Source organism: Nannobrachium achirus (assembly GCF_963921795.1).
Source record: "Nannobrachium achirus genome assembly, chromosome: 8".
In the NCBI taxonomy this organism is placed as follows: Eukaryota; Metazoa; Chordata; class Actinopteri; order Myctophiformes; family Myctophidae; genus Nannobrachium; species Nannobrachium achirus.
In genome coordinates, this window is record NC_137817.1 from 35896756 (window position 1) to 35919471 (window position 22716).

General features: G+C 42.1%; 1 protein-coding gene across 1 annotated transcript; it reads left to right on the plus strand.

Moving 5' to 3' along the window:
* The first annotated feature begins 6021 nt into the window (after window positions 1-6021).
* Window positions 6022-19728, plus strand: abhd15a (abhydrolase domain containing 15a). The gene is made up of 3 exons (XM_080731348.1): window positions 6022-6961; window positions 15386-15738; window positions 18246-19728. The coding sequence occupies exons 1-3, from the start codon at window positions 6416-6418 to the stop codon at window positions 18889-18891; spliced, it is 1545 nt and encodes a 514-aa protein (XP_080587474.1). The 5' UTR covers window positions 6022-6415; the 3' UTR covers window positions 18892-19728.
* The last annotated feature ends 2988 nt before the right edge of the window (window positions 19729-22716 follow it).

Below are 22716 nucleotides of genomic sequence, written 5' to 3' on the forward strand. Positions count from 1 at the left end.
CCTCCCCCCCCCAAGCCACCCACTCCAAAAGGTTAAATAATCATTGTTGAGTTTGCGTGTCATCCATTTCCCCTGTGAGCTTTGCACTTACATAATGCATTCTCTTATGACACTATTTCTTGGGCTATGACAATGCTGTCATGTTCAAAAACAAAACGTCCCACAGAGGCTCCCAGGTGGACCAGGGCCCGTTTCGTTTGAAACGTTTGAAACATTTTGCCTCTGCCTGCACCACGATGGAGGCAACTACAAGAAGTTGGGGAAATATATCACAACACATGTTCCAGCTTCCGCAGAGCTTTAGTTGTCATGAAGAGCGATATCCTTTTATGATATAACAGTATAATTAGAAAAACATGCCCAGAATGTCTAAAGCTTTGCTGAATTACAGCCATGAGGTATTCCATTCATAAAACATCCAGGTAGAGATGATGTTCAGTCTCTAAAAAGTGTCTAAGCCTCGTTTAGAGAAAATAAGAAAAGTCCTTTTCTTATAAGAAAAGTCCTTTTCTTATTTTGTCAATACTCGTGGCACAATGCATGTTTGTGGACAAAATACACATGAGCATGGTTGTGCATAACTTGTTTGTTAAAAATATGTATTTTGATTAACAAATTCTGCGTGTGTTCCTAGGTTTGGAACCTTCATCATGATTTGTGTTGTAATGAGTTTTCATTACATCCATGGAGGAACATGTGTGCTGCAGTTGTTAAACAATAGATTTATATTCTATATAGCAATCTTTGCTATAGTGTTTGTACAACATGGGTCCCGTCTCTCCATATAGTAAACAGAAAATAATGTTTCAGGTCAGGATACCAATTTCATCCTATCAGGAGAGGTGGAGGTGGGGACATATTTCCCTCATTTATCAGCTTCAATCTGTAGTGTTCCAGTTCCAATGTTGTCTTTTTCTTTCATCACTTGTTTTGCATCTCCTTTAAACTCACTATTTCTTTTCATCACTCATGATTTCTGCCTCTGGTCTCTCATGTGATCTCATTAACCTTTTTTTCCTCCTCCTTCCTCATCGATACAAAATCTATTACTCTGGTACTAATATTTCTGTCATCCCATTTGACCTCCTTGGAACAACATCTCTCCTCTAAGAGCACACACTACACACAAGAATTCTAATTATTCTAATGATTATAAACTTAAAAAAGAAAAGAAAGAAAGAAAGAAAGAAAGAAAGAAAGAAAGAAAGAAAGAAAGAAAGAAAGAAAGAAACAAACAAACAAACAAACAAACAAACAAACAAACAAACAAACAAACAAACAAACAAAGAAAACAAAAGTGTGCTCCTCTGTGAGCGCAGATCCTGGCCAGACTGGGTTGCTATGGGGTCTGCAAAATTTGGAAGGCAGTCATATACATCCTGATCTGTTGAATCCAGAGATAATATGTAACAATTTGTGTGAGTTTTTGACATAATTTGTAGGAGAGTGTGTTTTGAAGAAAACGTGATATGGCAGAAAATCTAGTCTGGCACAAATGTCCGGGCGAGGGGAAAAAGATTTTGATTGTACGACCTATAGTTCAAGAGTTATAACACCACCATAAGGCCAATTTTAAACATTTGAATGGAGGTTTATCCTTGGCCTACTGGTAGTATGTGTGCAAAGTTTCATGGCAATCGGACGTTGTGTTCATGATTTGTAACATTTTCTGCTAAACAGGCCCCTCCTGCAGATTTTGAAAGCCAACTGTTGTCAATCAGAAGGCAAACTGAAATAGCTGACATATACATCATGATCACGTGACCACAGAGATGATGTGCACAGACTTGTGAAAGTTATCTATCAGTGTGTTTTACAAAAAAATCAACCTGTTATAGCGCCACTATGAGGCCAATTTGAAAGATTTGGGGTGGAAGTTCTTCCTTGGCCAACTGGGTGTGTGTGTGTTTCAAGCCGATCGGTCCAGCATTGCCAGAAATTAGCTGCACACAGACGGACAACAGATAGACGGACAGGTGGATGGACGTACTCACAGGAACGAAAACATAATCCCTCGCCTCCCTATTATCCCCACCAGGGAGGCTCCCTGGTGGGGATAATAACTACAGTAAGCCTATTACCAAATAGTAGCCGGGGCGCTTGATATGCTAAATCAATTTGGACCCCAGGCTTTTAAAAGAACCAGGCGGCTATTTGCATCAGGATTTTATTTATTTTTGCACCAACCTGCAACAGGCCATTATTTGGTTACAGTTCCAATTAGGCTGAAGAATCAGCAAATAATAGCCCGGGTGGACCCAAATTAGGCTGAAGAAACTCAAATAATACCCTTCCTTTAACCAAGGAAGGGTCAAGCATCTCTGTAATGTTTTCAAGCATCCAGACATCTTTGAAGTGATAAAGCAGTCAGTCCAACCAATCAATAGTCCCCTGCTCGTCCTCATGAGCTGGTTGCCATTATGCATTTCGTCTTCCAGTTTCCATTACACACACAACGTTCCATTGGCATTGTCTTATCTCTTCCCCTTTGGATTTATTATCACTTGAAAGCTTATGCAACATGTCTGCATCACTATTATTAATCAATCCCTGGCATATTAGTCTAAAGTAAAACATCTCGCTCTAAAGCAAATGTGCTAATGTAGTGTAACTTTACAAATACGTCACTTATTAACTAACACTTAAGTCACTGTACTTGTAGTGGCTTGCGTTTTCCCCCTAAGCTAAGATATGATTTTCATCCTTGGCCCAAATTGCCTCTTCATATCAACAGAGTGGAGAAATCTTTATTATTTACTACATTGGATTATCCAGTCTTTATTTACTAAACACCCTCCGTATCCACTATTTCATATTGTTGCTGTCAGGGAGAAACCTCATCATTTATTTTTTAATGCCCTACTTGGTCATATGGAAAAAATGAGTGAAATAGCAGATTTACAAGCTTACAACATGTCACGTTGTGAGCTTGTAGATCTGTTATTTTTACTGTTTTAAAACATAAGAATAAAAGAAAGGAATGGTTTTGGACCTACAAGGTTTCCAACACAGCGACGATATGGTACTAACTAGGCTATAGTTCATTGGCTACTCCAAGATCTTTGAAGAGTTTGTTTTTAGTGTCAAGCGTTCCATAATTGATAGTGTAACATACAGCCCTGGGGCTGAGAGACTGCCTCAGGGCCTACTGTATAACAACCAGACAGTATAGGACCTCTATAACAGTTAGACAATTACAAGAGTTAGGGTGATTTAAACATGCCTGAGTCATGGATCATCAGAATTTACAGTAGTGTGCAGCCATGTGCCATCAACAACCAATTATAGACTAGTGGTTCTTGGCAAACAGAAAGGACAACAACAAAACTAAAGAGTTAGCCATTTGTGAGTGATTCTTACCCTTCTACCCGTGAATGAGCCCTCTGTTGCCCCTTATTGCTCAGGGCCCCAGCCCCCAGGTGCTTGCCTACTTCGCTTGTTCATAAAATGTACAGATCTGTGAGGCCTGCCCGTGCCGCCATTCGAATCCCGATCCCGGTGACCTTTGCTGCGTGTCACTCCCCATCTCTCCCCCATTTCCTGTCAGTCTACTGTCCTTTACCAAAAAAATAAAAATAAAAAATCTGTGGTGGGGCCTTTTAGGTTCAGCTTCTGAAATTAAAGACTTGTGGTCACTGGAACGGGCCCAAAGGCCAGGACGACCCTAGACAGGCCCATTCAGGGATCCAGCTATGCATAGTGTATTTTAAAAGTTAAAAATGTAGCCTGACGGTGCATCGTGGGTTCGAGTCCCTGTTCAATTTAAATACAATAATAACTCAAATCTAACTAGAAGCAGTGCTCTTCCGAGCACAGGTCTCCACCAGGCCAGGTAGGTACTGGTGGCGCTAAATGTGAAAAGGGTCCCATGTCTTCTTTGGCCTTTAACGGCAATGTGATGCAGCATGCATGATTTGAGGCATTTTGTTCCAAAGATTAGTTTGGCAAAAGTCGACCTGCTGATGGCGCTATAACAGGCCCATGTGAAAAGAGTGGCATTTGTTCCTTAACCTAGTGGGAATGCGCTAGCCTGGCGGGGCCCATTCACTCACTCATTCCTTCCCCAGTATAACGTCTGGCCTTCGGCCTATTGGCAGCTTGAAAAGTGGGCGGGAGTACTTGCCTTGACAGACAGACTCCTCTAACCAATCAGCGTAGCAAAACATCTCTAAGCCAGTCGGAAGAACGGCAAATAAACACGTCTTTTCGGCCGATGAACTCCGCTAGCGCATACTCCTGTTCCTTTTTAATTGTTGTAATTGATTCCAACTCTGAAATAACTGCACTTATTGCTTGTTTTATCGTTTCAGCGTTAACAGTTACACAGTTGCATCGAGGGTAGTCATTGTTGTTTTGAAAAGGCTGCAGCAAACGGCAGCATCATTTTACGTCACCATCTACACAGGGACCAATCAGGGGAAGCTTTTCACTTGTTGTCAGGAAGACTACGTTTGTTGTGCGGACAGCAGTCACTGATTGGCCCCGATCAGAAAATAATCTGTATACTCGCTGCCTATACCCGGAAGGCCAGACGTTATACTGGGGAAGGAATGAGTGAGTGAACGCAGTATGACGTCAGGCCCCGCCAGACTAGGAATGCGCATGCAGAGTTTCTCTGTAATCATAAGCTGCGTTCATGATTTAAGTAATTTTGTTCAAAATGGGTTTGTTCAAAATGGACCAATCCTGCAAACTTTGGAAGCCAATGTTAGCCAATTAGGATGGAATATGAAATATCAGACAGATCTGTCTTGATCACATGACTATAGAGATACTGTGTACTGATTTGCATGATTTTTGGATAAGATCTCAAGGAATAATAGGACAAAATGTGTTTTACATAAGTCGGCCTCCTGGTGGCGCTATAAAAGTCAGATATGAAAAATGCAGGGCAAAGGTTTTTCCTTCGTCTCTAGGGAGTGCACATACAAAGTTTTACACTGATCAGTGGCGTTATAGGTAAAAACACGAATCGGCCTGTTATAGCACCACCATGAGGCTGATTTGAACTTTTTGGCATTTATTCCTCTGCCTATTGGGAATGTGCATGCACAATTTCAACAAAATCGCACACTGCGTTCATGATTTCAGGCATTTTATTCAAAACGGACCAATCCTGCAAACTTTGGAAGCCAGTTTTAGCCAATCAGGATGGAATATGGAAAATCGGACAGATGATGATCCTCCATGTCAATCACATAACTGTAGAGATACTGTCTACCGATTTGCTGATTTTTGGACAAAATCTGTAGTTTACTGGCCAAAAGTTAGTTTTGCGAAAATTGGCCTCCTGGTGGCGCTAGAACAGGCCCATGTGAGAAATGTGGGGCAGAGGTTCTGAATTGGTATCCAGGGTGTGTGCACAGTTTGGCAGCGACCGGGCCAATGGCCCCGGAGATTAGCTTCCAATAGCTGGTTAGACTTACTGTCTTCTTTTTTGTTTTTCTTTACATATCTACTGCATAGTACTGTGTTCTATGTGTCTGTCATTCAATGTTATATGAGATACTTTAATGGTTTCCAGTGGAAATAAGCTTAGTCTTTTCATGGATCTCCTTTTAGTAGACCTTGTACCAGTGAACTGTACCGTCATGAAACTGTACCTTTTCCTATGCAAACTTCTAATAAAGTCTTCAATCAATCAATCAGTGAGTCACAAACTGGATGAGCGGACAGTCAGACACACGGACGGACACACACGCACGGACAGACAGACAGACAGACAGACAGACAGACAGACAGACAGACAGACAGACAGACGAAGGCGAAAACATAGTCTCTCAGTCAGTCTCCCCAATTAAGCCTTTCGGCTGGTGGAGACAAAAATGGATAGTCTAATGATGCAAGAACATGCTAGAGACTAGACTGAGACATGAGTCAAGGGATCGAGGCAAAGGGCACGGTTTCAACATGATGGGAGGCGTCTGCCTGCCTGCGTGCGCCCCAGGCTCCAGCATCAACAGTCAGCTAGTGCTCTGCACCGCATTCAGTTTCAGTCCACAGCGTTTGTGGCGCTCGGCTGAGTCGGCTCACACTTGATCTACCTGCACGGGATCCTTCTTCACTAACAGCTTACGTTGATGCGCGTACTGTAAATGGAGAGAAGAATTCCAATTTGGAACTGACCTGTCCTATAGACTGAAATTAAGCAACTGCAACGAGCAAGCTGTGCGCCTTATTTGGCACAACAGCAAACTGAAAGAGGGACACTGGCTCAGCTGTAGTAGTTGAACTTCACTGTGTCGAAACGAGAGCATGTTTACAAGAGAACACGTTGTCCTCTGTGAGATTTTGTTAAATTGAAGATGTTCCGGCGGAATAGTATGTTATGCGATTTTATATTTATCAACATCAACTTAAAATACCAAAGCTAAGCGGTGTAGATCATTAACTGCGCTACCGTCTGATCGTTCCAATGCTGGAATGGCTTGTGGCTCTCTGCATTGTGATCCTGGTGGCATTCATTTGGCCAGGCTCCAAATATTTTGCCACCGAGAAGCAGACAGAAGCATTGCTCCAAGGAGGACTGCGAATCCCACGACGGAAAACGAGGGAAACGACAGCAGACAGCGCGGTCTCAGACCGTGGGGACGACGGGCTCCAAACAGGAGGAGATGACACCGCGAGCACAACAGTCGCGCTGATATGCAAGCCTTCCGCGCTCGCCAACTACCTGCTCAAACACTGCAGGACTTTCAGCGATTATTCGCCGTGCGTGGGGTTCACCTGGCGAGCGAGTGCCTTCCTCCAGACCGTGTACGACGCGTGCTGGCCCTACGACAGCCCGGTCCACTTTGTCCGGGACAACCTGCAAATGAGCGACGACGGTCTGGTGGCGCTGGACTGGGCAGTGGCTGGCACCTCTTATCACAAGCTCAGGAGGACCTCCAGCCATTCCACATGTCCTGTTCTGCTCATTATCCCCAATTCTTTTGGGAAGATCACTAGAAATGTGCTTAAGGTAACATCCACGCATCTTTCTTATTTTCTTCTGCCCACCCATTGTAGGCCTACTGCATTTAATTGAGTAGCCTACTATCTATAAGGACCCTAATGGAAACAGTTAAGCCATGGTGCTTTATTTGGGTTTAAATCCTCTTAGCAGACCTTGTATTGAACTGTACTTTACTGTGCTGTTTTCTGCGAACTGCTAATAAAGTATTCGATCAATCAATCAATCATGCACACAGCCGTCACTTCCGTGCGTAAAATAGCCTAAATAATCGAGAGGTAACCCAGATGCCCATCTTTATTAGATTCTGATTGATTTAAAAAATGATAGCGTCACCAAATGGGTGTCAGACCGCCATTCCGAAACACCTCCATTCCGAAACAGGGTTAGGGTTAGGGTTAGGGTTAGGGGTAGGGTTAGGGGTAGGGTTAGGGTTAGTTAGGGTTAGGATAACACAATTAAGCCTTCCATTTCAGGTAGCTCAGCGGCTGTATTCCTATTCCACTCTGCAGATTGCTGGTATCTAGGCTAGGCTACTGCAGACAATTAAAAAACAAGTTTAAAATATTGGTCTATTTGACCTACAGAAGTTTTTATTACCTACAGAACCTTATTATCACAGCCAAGTTACTTTAAGAAAATATACAGTTTCTGATTAGTGCAGGCCAGGGTATTATGAGAATAGAGTTAGTTAGGGTTAGGGTTAAGATTGACTAATTTCACATTTAACATAATCCAAAATACAACCAAGATTAATGCAATTCCATCTGTTCATCTGACACGTTACTGTGCAAAATGCTGTTCCTCTTGCACAGCTTTTGTGTAACCACATAAATAGACCAAAGTGTTATCAACTTGTAACTTAAAGTATACACTGAAACAGAGTTGCTAGGGAACAGCTTGGGTCTAAGTTTATTTCCTGTCAGTGTCAGCCACTGATATTCACAAACCGTGCAACAGGAAATAAACTTCAACCCATCTGAAAGTTTGTGTTCTCAAGTGTGAAAAGTTCTATAGACTGTATCAGTGGGAGGAGTTCTCTACAATCAAATCCTCATTCTTTCATTTAATTAAAGTATAAAAATTGACCCAAGTGGACCTGTAAGGGTCCAAAATTGATTGATTGAATACTTTATTAGTCAAAAATGTAAACAGCACAAGGTACAGTCAGACATTATGGCTAAAAGGATATCACAAAAAGGTCCTATCACAAAAGGGTCCTGGGGACTTGCTTCCATTGTGGTCCTATGTATTCAATTCATCACCATATTAAAACAAATAACACAATAATACATATCAACAAATACAAAACACCATAGGCCTATGTGCAAAGGAGATAAAGGAAAATGTAGGCAGTGTGAATGACACCTTTCTATGGGAAAATTGCATTTACCCCCCCTTGTAGTCTCCTGATAGTTTTGAATTTGAAAGAAGCCAGTGATCCACATCCACCAAGGCAGTGGTTCTCAAAGTGGATTCCAGGGACTCTGTGCGTTCCTTTAGAGGAGTCTAGATTGACCCAAATAAATCTGTGACTTTGACAGTGTAAAAATGGAATCAATTGATTTGAGAAACACTGCACCAAGGGATGGTGTCAGGGCTTATGTCAGGTATGAGGTATTGAGGGCACTGACCCTGCTTTGACTCTTAAATACCAATCCCATTTTGAATTGCTTAACCCTATCTTCTACCCTGAGCCATCCCAGACTAGCAAATTGTTTGGAATTAGGTGTCATGGGTTTTAGACAGAGAAGTAGTCGAATCAGTTTGTTTTGGGAGGTCTGAAGCTTTGTTTTTGGAGAACCAAGAGGTGCAAGCATAACCAAAGTAGCCTAATTTTATTTTGTGGCTGAAACAGGTAGCAAATATAAAGGTACAAAATGTATGGGCTCCAGAAGAATATGCATTATGCAAATGCATAATGGTTATTCAGCTGCGAGCAGTTTGAACACAAGTCATTGCATTTAGCTGTGGAAAGCCCAGTCAAGAAGAGGTGGAGGAAAAGAGCAGATGAGGTCAAAGTAGGCAAATGTACCTGCCTGGGCCTGGCAAGTGGCAACATCAGCCATTATTATCTTGCTTTATATACAAGGCATCACTTGACTGTCTATAGGGGGCCAGATCTGTTCAATGAATACACTTTAGCTTACACTTGAATGCCCATTGCCTGATTTATACTTCGTCACACGACAGAGTCTGTTTGCTAATGAGTCAGGGGCCTCCTGAATAGTTGCAGCTCATTTCATATGCTGTTAGCTCTGTGAGCAAATCCCCATAACAGTCTACTTGACTGCAGGTTGTCCATGAATAAAAACTCCCGGCCTACGAGCTGAAAACAAGAAGAAAGCAGGAACAGTGGGTTTTTCTGCAGAGCTCATATCTCCATCAGGCCATGGCATTGTTTTGTATTAGCCCCTCGCACATTTTGGAAGGCAGTTACAGACAAACTTTTGAATATCAAAAAGTTGTTTCACACATATCACATGACTCCCAAGATGGTGTGTATTTAAATTAATTGTCCATGAATAAAAACGCCCTATGAGCTGTTGAGAAGAAAGCAGTGTACTGTAGAAGGCAATTGGAACAGTGGGTTTTGAACTTGAAACTTTTGAAAGGGGCAAAAATGTTGATTGTATGACCTATATGGTTGGGTTCAAGAGTTAAACGCCTCATGAGGCTGATGAAAAAAGTTAGAGTGTCTTCCTTGGCCACGTCCATTGAAATCTGTCAAGTGTTTTGCAAGATAGGTTCCGGGCTCACAAACACACAAAAAAACATAATCTTCACCCCCATGGCCTTTGGCCTGGCAAAAGAGTCTTGTGAAAGGGGAAAAGAGTCTTACGAAAATGGAAATGAGTCTTACGAAAGGATAGTAAATATAAAGTTGTGGTAAAATAAAAAGACTGTAGATACAACTGTGCAACTTTAAGATTGAAGTATTTGCCCTGTAGACCTGATTAGATTGTTTAGTGATGCAAATTGTGTGAGTTCGAATCGACCGTGATGCATCTGGCTTTGTCGGACGTCTATGCGAACACAATTGGCCTGTATTCAGGGGAGGGAAGCTGGGCAAGAGGGCGATATTTGTCACTGTATTCCTACGGGCTGTGGAGGCACCTGTCAGCAGGATTAATACATCCTCCCGTTGGGGGTTCCTAACTGGCAGGTGAGTCAGTAGGATACAACAATAGGGACGACACAGAAATGTGTGTGGGGATGAATTAATTGACATAACTAAATCGGGGAGAAAAATGGGATACAAAATAATTAACTTAATTAAAAAAAATAATGCAAATGAATAAGGACGTTGAATTTGTATTATTCTTTTATTTTTTTACCAATAGATGACTACCCGAATCCAAGGGGCAATTTATAGAGGGAGAAAAAAGCTATTTCTTACTCTGCCATTATAGGCAGCCAAATGAGAAAGATGAGAACCACATTCTGCCTTGTGCCTCTCCCATTTACTCCTTCTGGGCCTGCAACACATGTGTTGTATACAGTTATATCATCTGTCGCTTGAGGCTCCGTGATGTCACACCAATTAAGACTGCTGCCATCACTGTTGGGAGATTCACTCACACAACACTGTGTGTCCCTCTCTGTGTGTGGGGGGCGCATGTCAGTGTCTGTATGCGATCTGCGATGCACTATAATGTATGCATGTGTGTCACATAGTACACATCTGTGTTTGTAAAATAGGGACGAAACCCATTGGGGGACGTTTCACAGTTGCCTGGATGCAGACAGATTCCTCCCACTCCACTGAGTGAACAGCTTCTCATTCACTTCGATTTATAGTTCCACGGGATGTTATGTCGTTATTTCAACTTAACAGTTGTTCTACGTCCCAGTATTTCGACAAGATCTCCACAGTTCCACAGCCCACCTCATGATCATGAGGGTGAACGTCTCTTTTGGTCTTTGAATCAGACTTTGGAAGGTTTGTAATAATAGCCCCATTACCTTCAGTGTTATTTCAATCAATCTCTGTGTGAACCTATAATCCCAGATTGTGTATTTGGGGTATATTAGTATTATTGTATTGAAAGGATTACAGTAAAGTAAGTCAAACTGTAAAGTGATTCCTCTGGATTCACAATCATATTGTGGTGACTGACCTCTATCTATCTACCCTTTACTGTATCTCTTTATTTTTTTCTTCCTATTAGCCCAGTGCTGTATTGTTGTTTGCCACCCCAACTCACAGCCTCCTTCATTTAATTGTCCTTTTCCACTTGCTAGTATTTACAGTATTTAAAACATCTGAGAATGTTATTCCTGGCTTCAGGAGTGAAAACAAAAAAGTGCATCTATCAACCCCCGTTTTTGTCCTTTACCACGTACAAAGTAGGCCGTCGTACAGTCACTATGTAGGGACATTAGACATCAATGAACCGTTCACAGTGGGCCTCTGATCAGTGTGTAGGGTAGTCACTTGGCAGCTTGTAAAGTAAAAGGGCCACTATCCAGACATTCTGAACAGCTGTTGCAGCCTTCTGTTCTCTACTTGATACATTTGTGGTTTACAGGAGGAGACATAAACATAGATAGAATCCCCTCTATTTCTAGATTTCTGTGGTTCCCTTTTTTTTTGTCTTGCCAGTAAAATTGTGTCCTGCAAAACTTTGACTGCATCGTGCAGTGCTTTATATTCACCTGGTTCATAAATCAAGATTGTATTTGTCAGCTGCCTGGAGTGATGATTCTGGTGTATGAAAGTATGAAAGCTCCCGATCCGTGACTTGATATTCCTGCTCTGTCTGGTCAGATAATGATTTACACTGAAAGAAATATGAGCTGTGATCTGTGTGTGAATGTTACAGTCTGGTGCACAACAGCTCTGCTAGCTTTTTGTAGACTGACTGTGGCTGCAGGCATCTGAAACCACAGAGAACATCTCTTTAGTTTCTCTTTATTTGATCCAGCTCCTATTTGTTAAAGAAAAAAAGAAAAGAAAAAGGTTTATCTAGCTGGGCTCTGTTCTTTGGCCTATAGTATGTTTCTTAAACATATCACTTTAAAAAAAAAAGTATTTAAGTTGCTTGGTTCAGTATTTAGACATTTGATATTCATTTTATCATACTTTTTTTTATTGTATTTTTTTTTCTTTTTTTTTCTTTTCCCCAAAATATATAAAAATCGAACCTCTGTTCGAAGTGGAGCTGTGTGTGTGTGTGTGTGTGTGTGTGTGTGTGTGTGTGTGTGTGTGTGTGTGTGTGTGTGTGTGTGTGTGTGTGTATTGCAGTTGATGCTCAGGGCAGGCTAGACTCAACAGCACCTCTCTGGTCACCCAGGGTTGCTACATACAGGCTACATACAGACCCACAGACCCACCCACATACCTACACACACGGCCACGTATAGGGAGCTTGTGTTCCACACAGCTCCAAAAACTAATGAAAAACGTAATTGAAAAAACATGGCCTCCTCATGTATTAGAAGGGCAGTGTGAGTCACCAGAACCAAGGACGGGTGTTTTCAATGAATCGAACATGGTTAAAATGGAGTTTGAATATACAATGGGTTTGTATAGGTAGGGGGTGTGTCTCATAAATAAATTACTAAATACTGAATCAAGCAACTTAAAAAACTGTACGGGGTGCTCCCAGAAGCCTGAGTAGACCATAACGTTTTTTAGGGTCAAGTGAAATATCCATTTAAGAGGCTCTCGGTATTATAGAGCATAGATGGTTTAAATTAATAGTGCTAGTTTGAATAAATAATCTTGTGAATAAAATATAAGTGTTTACAATATACAATACATTCTGTGTGTGTGTGTGTGTGTGTGTGTGTGTGTGTGGGTGTGTGGGTGTGGGTGTGGGTGTGTGTGTGTGTGTGTGCACGCACGCACACACACGTGTGTGTACGCACGCAAGACCTCAAGACCGTACTCAGGGAATTCCTCATTGAAGTGACAGTTTATTAGACCTGACGGAAAATCACAGGAGTCTGTGCTGGCCTGTCCTTGCTCTCTGTTACAGAGATGCTTTAATATTCAGAATACCTTGGGAAACGTGTACATTCTCCTTGTTGAATATTAGTATGCAGAGTATGTCAGAGTTGAATTACAGCATTGCAGACAGACAGTCTCTGCAATCTTTGGTCATTCTAAAATAATCCATGGTATGTGGTTGGATTAGTATACCTCTCACAAAGTGAATTAATTCAATGCATGTAATATGATTGTAGACAGACACGCCGCCTGGCCCAGCACAAATTCATTCTGCAGCAGTGCCTTAATGTATTCTCAATAGCAATATTCATCACTTCAACATCCGCAAGTGGGGTGTCATATTCCATTTAAAGCTACAATCCATAGGTTGTATGTCTTGATTAACTTTATTTTATTTGTTTAAAAGAAGATTATACACTTAAAATACTTATTCTACAGTAAATCATGCCAAGGATTACAAAATAGCTATTCTATTTTGGTATTATACAAATAAAAAACTGCAATAATGATGACTGTTCAAAACAACTTACCAGGGTAGACTGTAGAATGTGCTAGTTGTATTGTATTAACTTACTACAATGGTTAAAATAAAAAGTTATTAATTAAATATTATTGTTATTAAATACTGTAAGTCCCATATCCATTTCAGAACAACTATATGCCACAATAACGATTTAACAGACATTTGAATCAAATAAGCTAAAAGCCTCACATTGACACTTCACTTTCTCATGTTGGACCTTTTGAACAGGAACTCTTAAAAAAGTGACTGTTTGGAATACAGGGAGGAATGAACGAACGAACGAATGGTAGATACGGCAGATTGTCCCCAGCCTGTAAATATTTAATGTATAGCGATACGCTTTATCTCCTCCTGCATTCCATGGTGCTCTCTGCAGGAAGGTACAAAAACCTGGATCCTGATCTTCAATAAACAACTAGACCTGAACGCTGAGTCGCATTCAATTAACATATTTTGCCTTTCATCTTATAAGTAGAACACTGGTGTGATATCACACTGTGTGTGTGTGTGTGTGTGTGTGTGTGTGTGTGTGTGTGTGTGTGTGTGTGTGTGTGTGTGTGTGTGTGTGTGTGTGTGTGTGTGTGTGTGTGTGTGTGTGTGTGTGTGTGTGTGTGTGTGTGTGTGTGTGTGTGTGTGTGTGTGTGTGCGTGCGCCACGTGCAGCATATGCGCGCATGCACGTGCATGGCTCTGTGCATGTGTGTGTTCGTGAGGAGGCTGGGCTCTACCTCAATGTAGATGCAGACCTGGACAAAACCTTTTAAGATTCTTGAAAACAAAATGTTCATTTGTTTGCATTATAACTTCCTTAAAGCTGCATTACAGTATGTAACTTTCCTGTTCTACCCGGGAAATATGAACCCGTGTCTCCCACGCAAGTGCTGCCATTTTTACTGAGATAATACAGCCTACCTACTTGCTCCGGGGAGAAATACAAATTTGACATTCAGTTATCTATCTTGAAGGCTAGACGGTAAATGTGGATTGTCATTTACGGCTTGCACAGATCATTTCTGTTGTTTTTTATGCAGTTGTTTATGGTAATTTATATTTTAATCCATTTCAGAGATGTTACTGTATATGACATCTTATCACAGGCTAGTTGGGGACCTACTGCCATATCTTGCTCTATACCGTGTGTTTGTAGTGTAAATGCTTTTGTGAGATTCCAGTGTCGAACTGTTGTAACAGGCTTGAACATATGTTTGAACATAGCCTGTATGCATGGTTTTGCATATATTGTGAATCATTTAAAATGAGCTGAGCTCTCTGTGTGCTAAGACTGCTCACTCCTCCTTTCCTGAATGCATTGTGTTGTCAGTTTCTCTCTCTCTCTCTCTCTCACACACACACACACACACACACACACACACACACACACACACACACACACACACACACACTCACGTGTACAGTATACTGTATGTACTGTATGTATAGGCCTATTGCTCATAAATACATATGATGTTACTGACATTAAGCTTATATCATCATGTAGATGGAAAACCTATACGGGTTACTAATGGCTTCATAATCCATACCAATGATTATATAGCCCAATAAAGCAGAGATAGGCCTACCAATCATCTTGAAAGAAAAAGCAAATCAATAAACTTTATGGTGGACAATCACAACAATGTGCACATTAGCTTCAGCCATTTTGAAACGTTTAAATATAAATGACCTATCTGTTAATGATTTTCTCTGCGCCCCATCAGCAGTTTACAGCCAATCAAGACAATTTAAATACTCTATCATACAACAGTGTCGCTCGCCGGAAATAGCCGATCTACAAGCTGTAGATCGGCTATTCGCTCTTTGAGCAACACCATCATATGATGGAGAACTGTATAAATCAGGTTTTATGCACCCATCAGGTCACTCTCGACCTGTTCAAAGACCTGAGCATAAATGGACACCAATTCTTCTCTTCTGTCTCTTCTCTTTCCATGCAGCTGTGTGAGGCAGCACTGTCCCATGGCTACCTCCCTGTCATCTTCAACCGGCGCAGCCAGAACTCCACGCCCCTCACCACCCTAAAACTGCAGCAGTTTGGCGACCCAGGGGACCTTCGTGAGGCCGTGCGCTACATCCGCTACCGGCAGCCTGCGGGGCGGCTGTACGCGGTGAGCGAGAGCACCGGCTCGGGCCTACTCCTGTCCTACCTTGGGGAGTGCGGATCATCCAGCTATGTAACGGCAGCAGCCTGCCTGTCGCCCGTGTTCCGCTGTCAGAGCTGGTTTGAGAGCGGACCGTGCTGGCCACTGCAGTGGGCTGTGGTGCTCTACCAGAAGATGTGCCTGAGCAGGTAGAGAGGGGGAAAGAGAAGGGATGTGGAGATTATTAATGAATTAAGCAATATTATGCGAGAGGGTGTGCATTGCCGTGGTTACTGGCACGACAGCGTTGATACAGGAACAAGGCTTCAGCCGTGTTCCGTAAGCAGTGCTGGGACAGGATCCGGAAGTGCTGCCTGGGACAGGACCTGGCACAGCTCATTTATACATTATTACATGATTAAACCAGTGCGGTTATCATCATTATTTGCACGGGTAGATAGTAGAGATGCGCGGATAGCGGTTTTAGCCGCGGTGGACCGCGGTGATCCGCGGTGCAGTCGGATTTGGATCAATCAAATATAATTATTAATTAATTTCGGATATCCGCGGATGAAATAATGCAGGAAATAAATTATGGCCTAATATATCAATAAAAAGCGAAATCTAGGTATGCTTGTGTCTGTGTTAGTGTGTGTTATTTTGTATACTTTGTAAAGTAACCATCATTTTTCATGAGGCAATGTGCAGTCCACGATAAAACTAAACAGCTGTGTCCACTTAAACGGCATCACGGCATGCATCGTCGCACTCATCATTACCTCTTGTTGCGCTGCGCTTAAAAGTGAATCTCTCCATAGTCCATATTGTAAAGTACTGTACAGTAGGTAAGTTAAACTTCCCACTAAGTTGTGTTTGTTCCTCTCGCTTTCGCTCTCTCCCTCGCTCTCTCTTTCTCTTGTGTGTCTGACTCTGTCTGCCTGCATGTCTGGTTGGTCTGCATCGACGCACAGCACCGACTCCAAAAAAAAAAAGAAAGAAAGAAAAAAAGACGAACGGAGACATTCCGTAGGCTAGATCAATGCATTTCTGTGATCGCACAACTAAGAAAACTAACAGGGAATAGCCTACCAGAAAATAATATTAGCCTAAGGGTAATAATAATAATAATACTTTTGAAGTTGCGGATGAGGATGGTGCGGATTTATAAATTGGATGATATAATTAATGCGGTTGGATAATGGGCGGATAATGAATTTGCGCGGATGGATTCGGATGACTTCAGAAGCCTATCCGCGCATCACTAGTAGATAGCTATTTGCCTATTTCAACCGATCAAATTGCGTTGTCGGAACTACCTGTATACTGTATTTTGTGTTCAGCCGCAGCTTCAGGAGTAGAGACCACCCTCTGCTTATCAAAGCCACTCCCTGTTTTCAATCGCCTCATTATCTACCACACCTGCCTTCACTCATTAGCCACTCTCCATTCACAATCAACATGTACAGTATCTACTACACCTGCCTTCCACTCATCAGCTATAGACCATATTCACACCACGGCCATCTTGGATTATGTCACAGCATGGGGTGGCAATGCGTCAGAGCCTACATTACAAACCATTGTAAACAATGGAGCAATGGTCCCATAATATGAGTTCTGTTCCACCAATTTCTTTTGACCAAATCGACAAATGAGCAGATGACAACATCAATATACCTGTAGATGTACAAGCTTGTAGCGAGGCACAAAGTGATGCGCTATGAGCTTGTATATCTGCTATTTTTGAATAGTATAAAATAATGCTTTTTAGCTAAGCCCTGCACGCGAGCGTGTGCGCATGCACGAAGTGTGCTGTGCGTATGCCTAGCGGAGGGCCTGCCCTTCGCAAGTTCGCATCTACCTCAGATGTCATCTCCATGCTGCTTCGAGGTCTCTAATGCAGGGAAGCACTGGTTCCTCCCAATACGTCCCGAGGTTTCCTCTTTCCTTCAGTCAGTTTATTGGGAGTTTTTCCTTGCCCGAAGGACAGGGGGATCATGTGACATGTTGCCCGAGCTTCAAGTCCTTCAGGGCCTTCATCACATCTTCTAGACAGTTCTTTTGGGGGCAGTGACGGAGTAGAGACGACTACTCCCCCACCCTGAGTCTCGCCCTACCTTGGTTCCTCATCCAGTTTCACATTCATCTCATTACGTTTCAATAAATCATCAAACTCAAGTAGAGTTGTGGTCTCTAACCAGTGAAAAGGTACATTGAGGGGTTTCACAGAATTTGACACTGTAAAATCTCTAGTAAAACCTCACTTGTGTATTGATGACTTGATACATGCCATTTCATAAACATACAGCCGATGTCACTGACGATATTATTGCAATCATAGAAACTACACATAGACATACTGCAATGAGGGGGGAGAAAGGAGAAGAAAAGAACATGTTCAGCCATTGTGAAGGGTATTTAGAGAGAGAGAGAGAGAGAGCAATAATGGGGGAGAAGATTGAGGCAGAACACAATCGGGTAAACTGATTGTAAACTGATTGTTGATTGCATATGCCCAGTAGGTTGAGAAAACAAGTGTGCTACTATAGCAACAGGTCAATCAATGTAAAGCCATTGATCTTTAGAGACTTCATGACCCAACTAAGGTCTCGCAAATCAATGTTAACAGGCAATATGAGACTCACAGAGCTCTTTGAATTGATTTTCTGATTTTGTCTTGTTTTGGATTTGTGTGTGTACATGTCTGTGTGTGTAGGTACAGGACAGTGCTGGGTGAGACAATAAGGACAGACACCATATTTTCAAGTCGTTCCTTACGGGGCCTGGAGGAAGCATTATTCTGTCAGACTAATCCTAAAGGCACCGCTCCGGTAACAACACCGGGGGTCAGCAGTAGCAACAACAGTGCCTGGGAAGCATATTGGGAACGCAACGAACCCTTACGGGATGTAGATGAAGTCGCTATTCCCGTTCTGAGCCTTTGCGCTCAGAATGACCCGGTACGCGGCAACACCCAGTCTACTTTACCACTGGAACTCTTTGAGACCAACCCCCATTTCTTTCTCCTCTTGACAAGTCACGGAGGTCATTGCGGTTTCCCCACCCAGACTGATAGTGCCGTGGTTGGTGCTGCTGGTTTGGCTGCCATTGCGGGTGGTGTGACTGGGAATCCCGGGACAAGGTGGAGCCACAAGGCTCTGCTGGAATTCTTCCGGGCGACCACAGACTTCTTCGTGGCAGAGGAGAGAGCTAAGCAGCTAGCGGCCAGGAGGAGGGGGTTTGGGGGAAGTGCCGGAACAAGGGCTTTCCGCCACCGCAGCGTCAGTACGTGTAAAAGGGTTCCGGCGTGTTCCCATAACATCCACGCCATTTACAACTGGCAGAGGTCCTATACAAGATGAGTTGTTTTAGTGGACTTTAAGTTCGGCTGAAATGAATATCCAGTCACACTGTAAGCTAGCATCCAGGCATTAAGCTCACTGCAGAGCACAGCAGAGAAAGACTTGGCGTTCGAGTTAAATATGCACCATGTAATGTAAGTATCTTCAGTCACTGCCAATTGTTTTGAAGGAAGGCCAATCTGCCTTAGCCTCTTTTCATAGGCAGTCAACTATTGTGTCGTTCATGCCTCTTTCACAGATGTATTGTTATAATGACCACTGCACCATTATTTGGGATTTTACCCTTTGTCAGAGCTTTATATTATTGTCTAGTATGAATGTCCTGTCCAAGAAATGAAAAAAAAAAAAAAAAAAAGGTTTGAATTAAATGTTACTTTTTGTCAGGTTCTCTGCAGTTGCATGTACAGTGGTGTGTTCATACTTCATAGCATCCATAACAAGGGGAGAGTTTGTTGTGTTTATTTTGAAATTATTCCCTACCACCTGTAAAGATTGTAAAGGAAAAGCTGTATCTTGGGGTTATGACATTTCACTGGGTGGAACTGCACTGTGGGGTTTCCCGTTGGGATGATGGAGTCAAGGCTGTCAGCAATGTTTAAGAGCCAGCATAAGGCATCCCTTTCAGGTGTCCTAAACTAAGAAAATGCACTGCAGTGATTCTCAGCTTGGTGTGCGTTAGGCCACAGCCCCCCATTTGATAGAAGGATCTATTTTGGTTCCATTTGTACAAACCTGTAAGGGTCCATTTGGTTGGTGATCAGTGGTACAAAACCTATATCTACAGTATAGTGCATTTCAACTAAGAGATAATGCTGTCACACTCTGGTTGTCAATAAGGGTGCACACACACCAAAATACCTATGAGAGTGGATTCCCCATTCTGCCCATTTATTTCAATGAGAATGGAGCGTTTTCTTTTGCAGAAAACCTCTACTGGCATGAAACCGCTCCAGTCCCTTTGAAATACAATGGTGGAATGGGGAATCCACTCTCATGGGTATTTTGATGTGTGTGCAGCTTAAGAGATTTCTTGTGTTGTTATTGAACATGGCAGTGGTTGTTCTCAGTGGTCTAAAGTAACTATAGTAGGTACATTTACTTGCTGTAAGTACAATTTTAAGGTATTTGTACTTTACTTGAGTATTTCCAATACTTTTACTTCTACTCCACTACATCTCGGATCCAAATATTTTTATTACAAAACATAGATTAACCACTTCAGCCCTATATACATTTCAGCCCTTTGAAAATAGCAGATATACAAGCTTACAATGTGTCGCTGAGCTTGTAGATCTGCTATTTTCAAAATATTTGTAAACATTTGAAAACATGAAATGGGACATTTTACATATAATGAGCACAGTACTTTTACTTTTGTACTTTAAGTATATTTTGATACCGATACATTTGTACTTTTACTCAAGTACATTTTGAATTCCAGACTTTTACTTGTACAGAGTATTTCTACATTGTAGTATTGATACTTTTGCTTAAGTATAAAATGTGGGTACTTTTTCCACCACTGGTGGTTTTCAACCTGTGTGTCCCCACATGATATGAAGTGACAATTTAAGGACATTTAAGACAAAAAAGAAAAAGAAAGAGAAATTAAAAAGACCATTACTGCATCAAAAGTAATCAACAAACTATACTAACACAACATGTAGGCTATATGTAGAACCAAGTCAAACATGTAATGCCTCAACTCCTACAATTCCAAGTGCTTGTAAGGGTGGGGTGCCCGGTTCAAATATGATTAAAGGTTGAGAACCACTCTCATAGTGTAACATACAGTATTACATAATGTAAAACCACATGCACAGGGACTCTCCCTAAAATAGCTTGGTCCCAGGGCATTTTGGCTGTCAACGTTTTCCCCAAAGTATGGCACTTAAAAAGCAAAGACCCGATGTTTACTAATACTGATCTAACATACACTATCTCAGTCAAAAAAGTATTTTTCTTCAAAAACGGCCGTTTATGACGTCACAAACGGCAGCAAATCTGGACAGCCTGTTTTGAGAACCCGTGGGATGCTTTTAACCTCCATCTTCCCAAAACCAGAGAAAGACACAACGGTCAGAAATGGGACTTTGTGAGGATAGAAGGTGCTAGTGGGACCCCAAAAAAAGGTTTTAAAATAGGAAAAGTGAATTTTCATGGTGTATCACCTTTAAGGACCTTTTTATACCACTAAAATGACAAATTAAACATTGGCCAAATTGTCAAATATTAGAGTCAGAAATTGTGAAAATATCCGATCTACATTGCAACGCGAGGCGTTGAGAGCATGTAGATCTCTTATTTTCACCATAGGACCGTGTTATATACAATGTAATGCCTCAACTCTTACTGCTTGTCAGGGGGGGGGGGGTCCCCAGTTCAAATATGATTATCAGGGGGGGGGGGGGGGGTCCCCAGTTCAAATATGATTATTTTGGGGATCGCGGCCTGAAAAGGTTGAGAACCACTGCAATATCTCATAGTGTAACGTACAAACGTACAACCACACGCACAGGGTCTCTCCCTAAAATAGCTCGGTCCTCAGGGCCGTGCCACACTGAAGTGTGTATGACTGCAGATCAGATCTTTCTTACTTTCACACAAGGTTATGTAAAGAAGGAACCAAAGTGTTTGACGCCTGGCATGTGCCATTGACACATCACTTACTTGGCACACACTTGGGAGGCAAACTGGAGCCAGTGTTTTGATGGCATGCATTGAAGTCAATGAGAGCAGGGTTTGTTTTCTGATCTCTTTTTTTTTTTTTTTTTGTCAGTTTCTTATTGAGGTATCTAAAGAGCACAGAGTACGTTTTTGCCTGGGCAGCATGAACTGTCATCGCAAGAATTGGTCTCGTGATAATAGCCCATTACTGCACATTCAGAAACTTACTCTGCTACAAACAAGACAGTTGGAAACAATGTGTGAGAAGTCTTTTTATTGTTATTTTACAAGATAGTTTTACACGGTTGCAATCATTCAGAATAGTAGATAGTGTTTATTCTTACGCTTGTCCTCACCCGGCTATCATTAAAGCTAAATGGTGCATTTGTATAGCGCCTTTATCCAAGGCGCTTTACATAGATTGTGTATTACATTCACACACACATTCATACACCAATGGCGGAGGAAACCATGCAAGGCACCAACCTGCTCACTGGGTGCAACTAGGGGTTCAGAGTCTTGCTCAAGGACTCTTCGACACTATTTCTGGGGGAACCCGGATTCGAACTGGGAACCCTTCGGGAACTCTCTGTGTTCTATTGACGGTTTCTCTACCCCTGAGCCAATGCCACCCCTCATTGACTTCATTGACTTCAATACATTCCATGGAAAGGTTTGGCTCCAGTTTGCTTCCCAGTGCAACAAATCTGCCAGCTGAAATTGCCAGACCAAAAAGATGGCATAGATGTCCTTTCCTTCTTCTTTCCGACTTGCACATGTCCATATTTGGTCATATGTGCACACCTGCCACACATACACATTATAAACACACACACGCACGCACACACACACACACACACACACACACACACACACACACACACACACACACACACACACACACACACACACACACACACACACACACACACACACACACAAATGACAACAACACAAAAACATTGACTACGTATTTTGTTTGTAATGTCTTATCTTAACCTCTGGATTATTTTGACAGTCCAGCACTGTCAGGAGTGTCAACATTCCCCCAAAACATGGCACATGATCAACAATAGCAAAGACCTAATGTTTTCCTGGATTACAAAGTGTTTTGACTTCATTCATCTATTTTGGATCTGATACCCTGCTTCTACTCCA

Bases quoted from the DNA above. Each gene is read 5' to 3' on its own strand.
- abhd15a (XM_080731348.1), top strand. From the start codon at position 6,416: ATGCTGGAATGGCTTGTGGCTCTCTGCATTGTGATCCTGGTGGCATTC. The intron at 6,962-15,385 runs GTAACATCCACG...CTTTCCATGCAG, and splicing joins TCACTAGAAATGTGCTTAAG to CTGTGTGAGGCAGCACTGTC. The intron at 15,739-18,245 runs GTAGAGAGGGGG...CTGTGTGTGTAG, and splicing joins CAGAAGATGTGCCTGAGCAG to GTACAGGACAGTGCTGGGTG.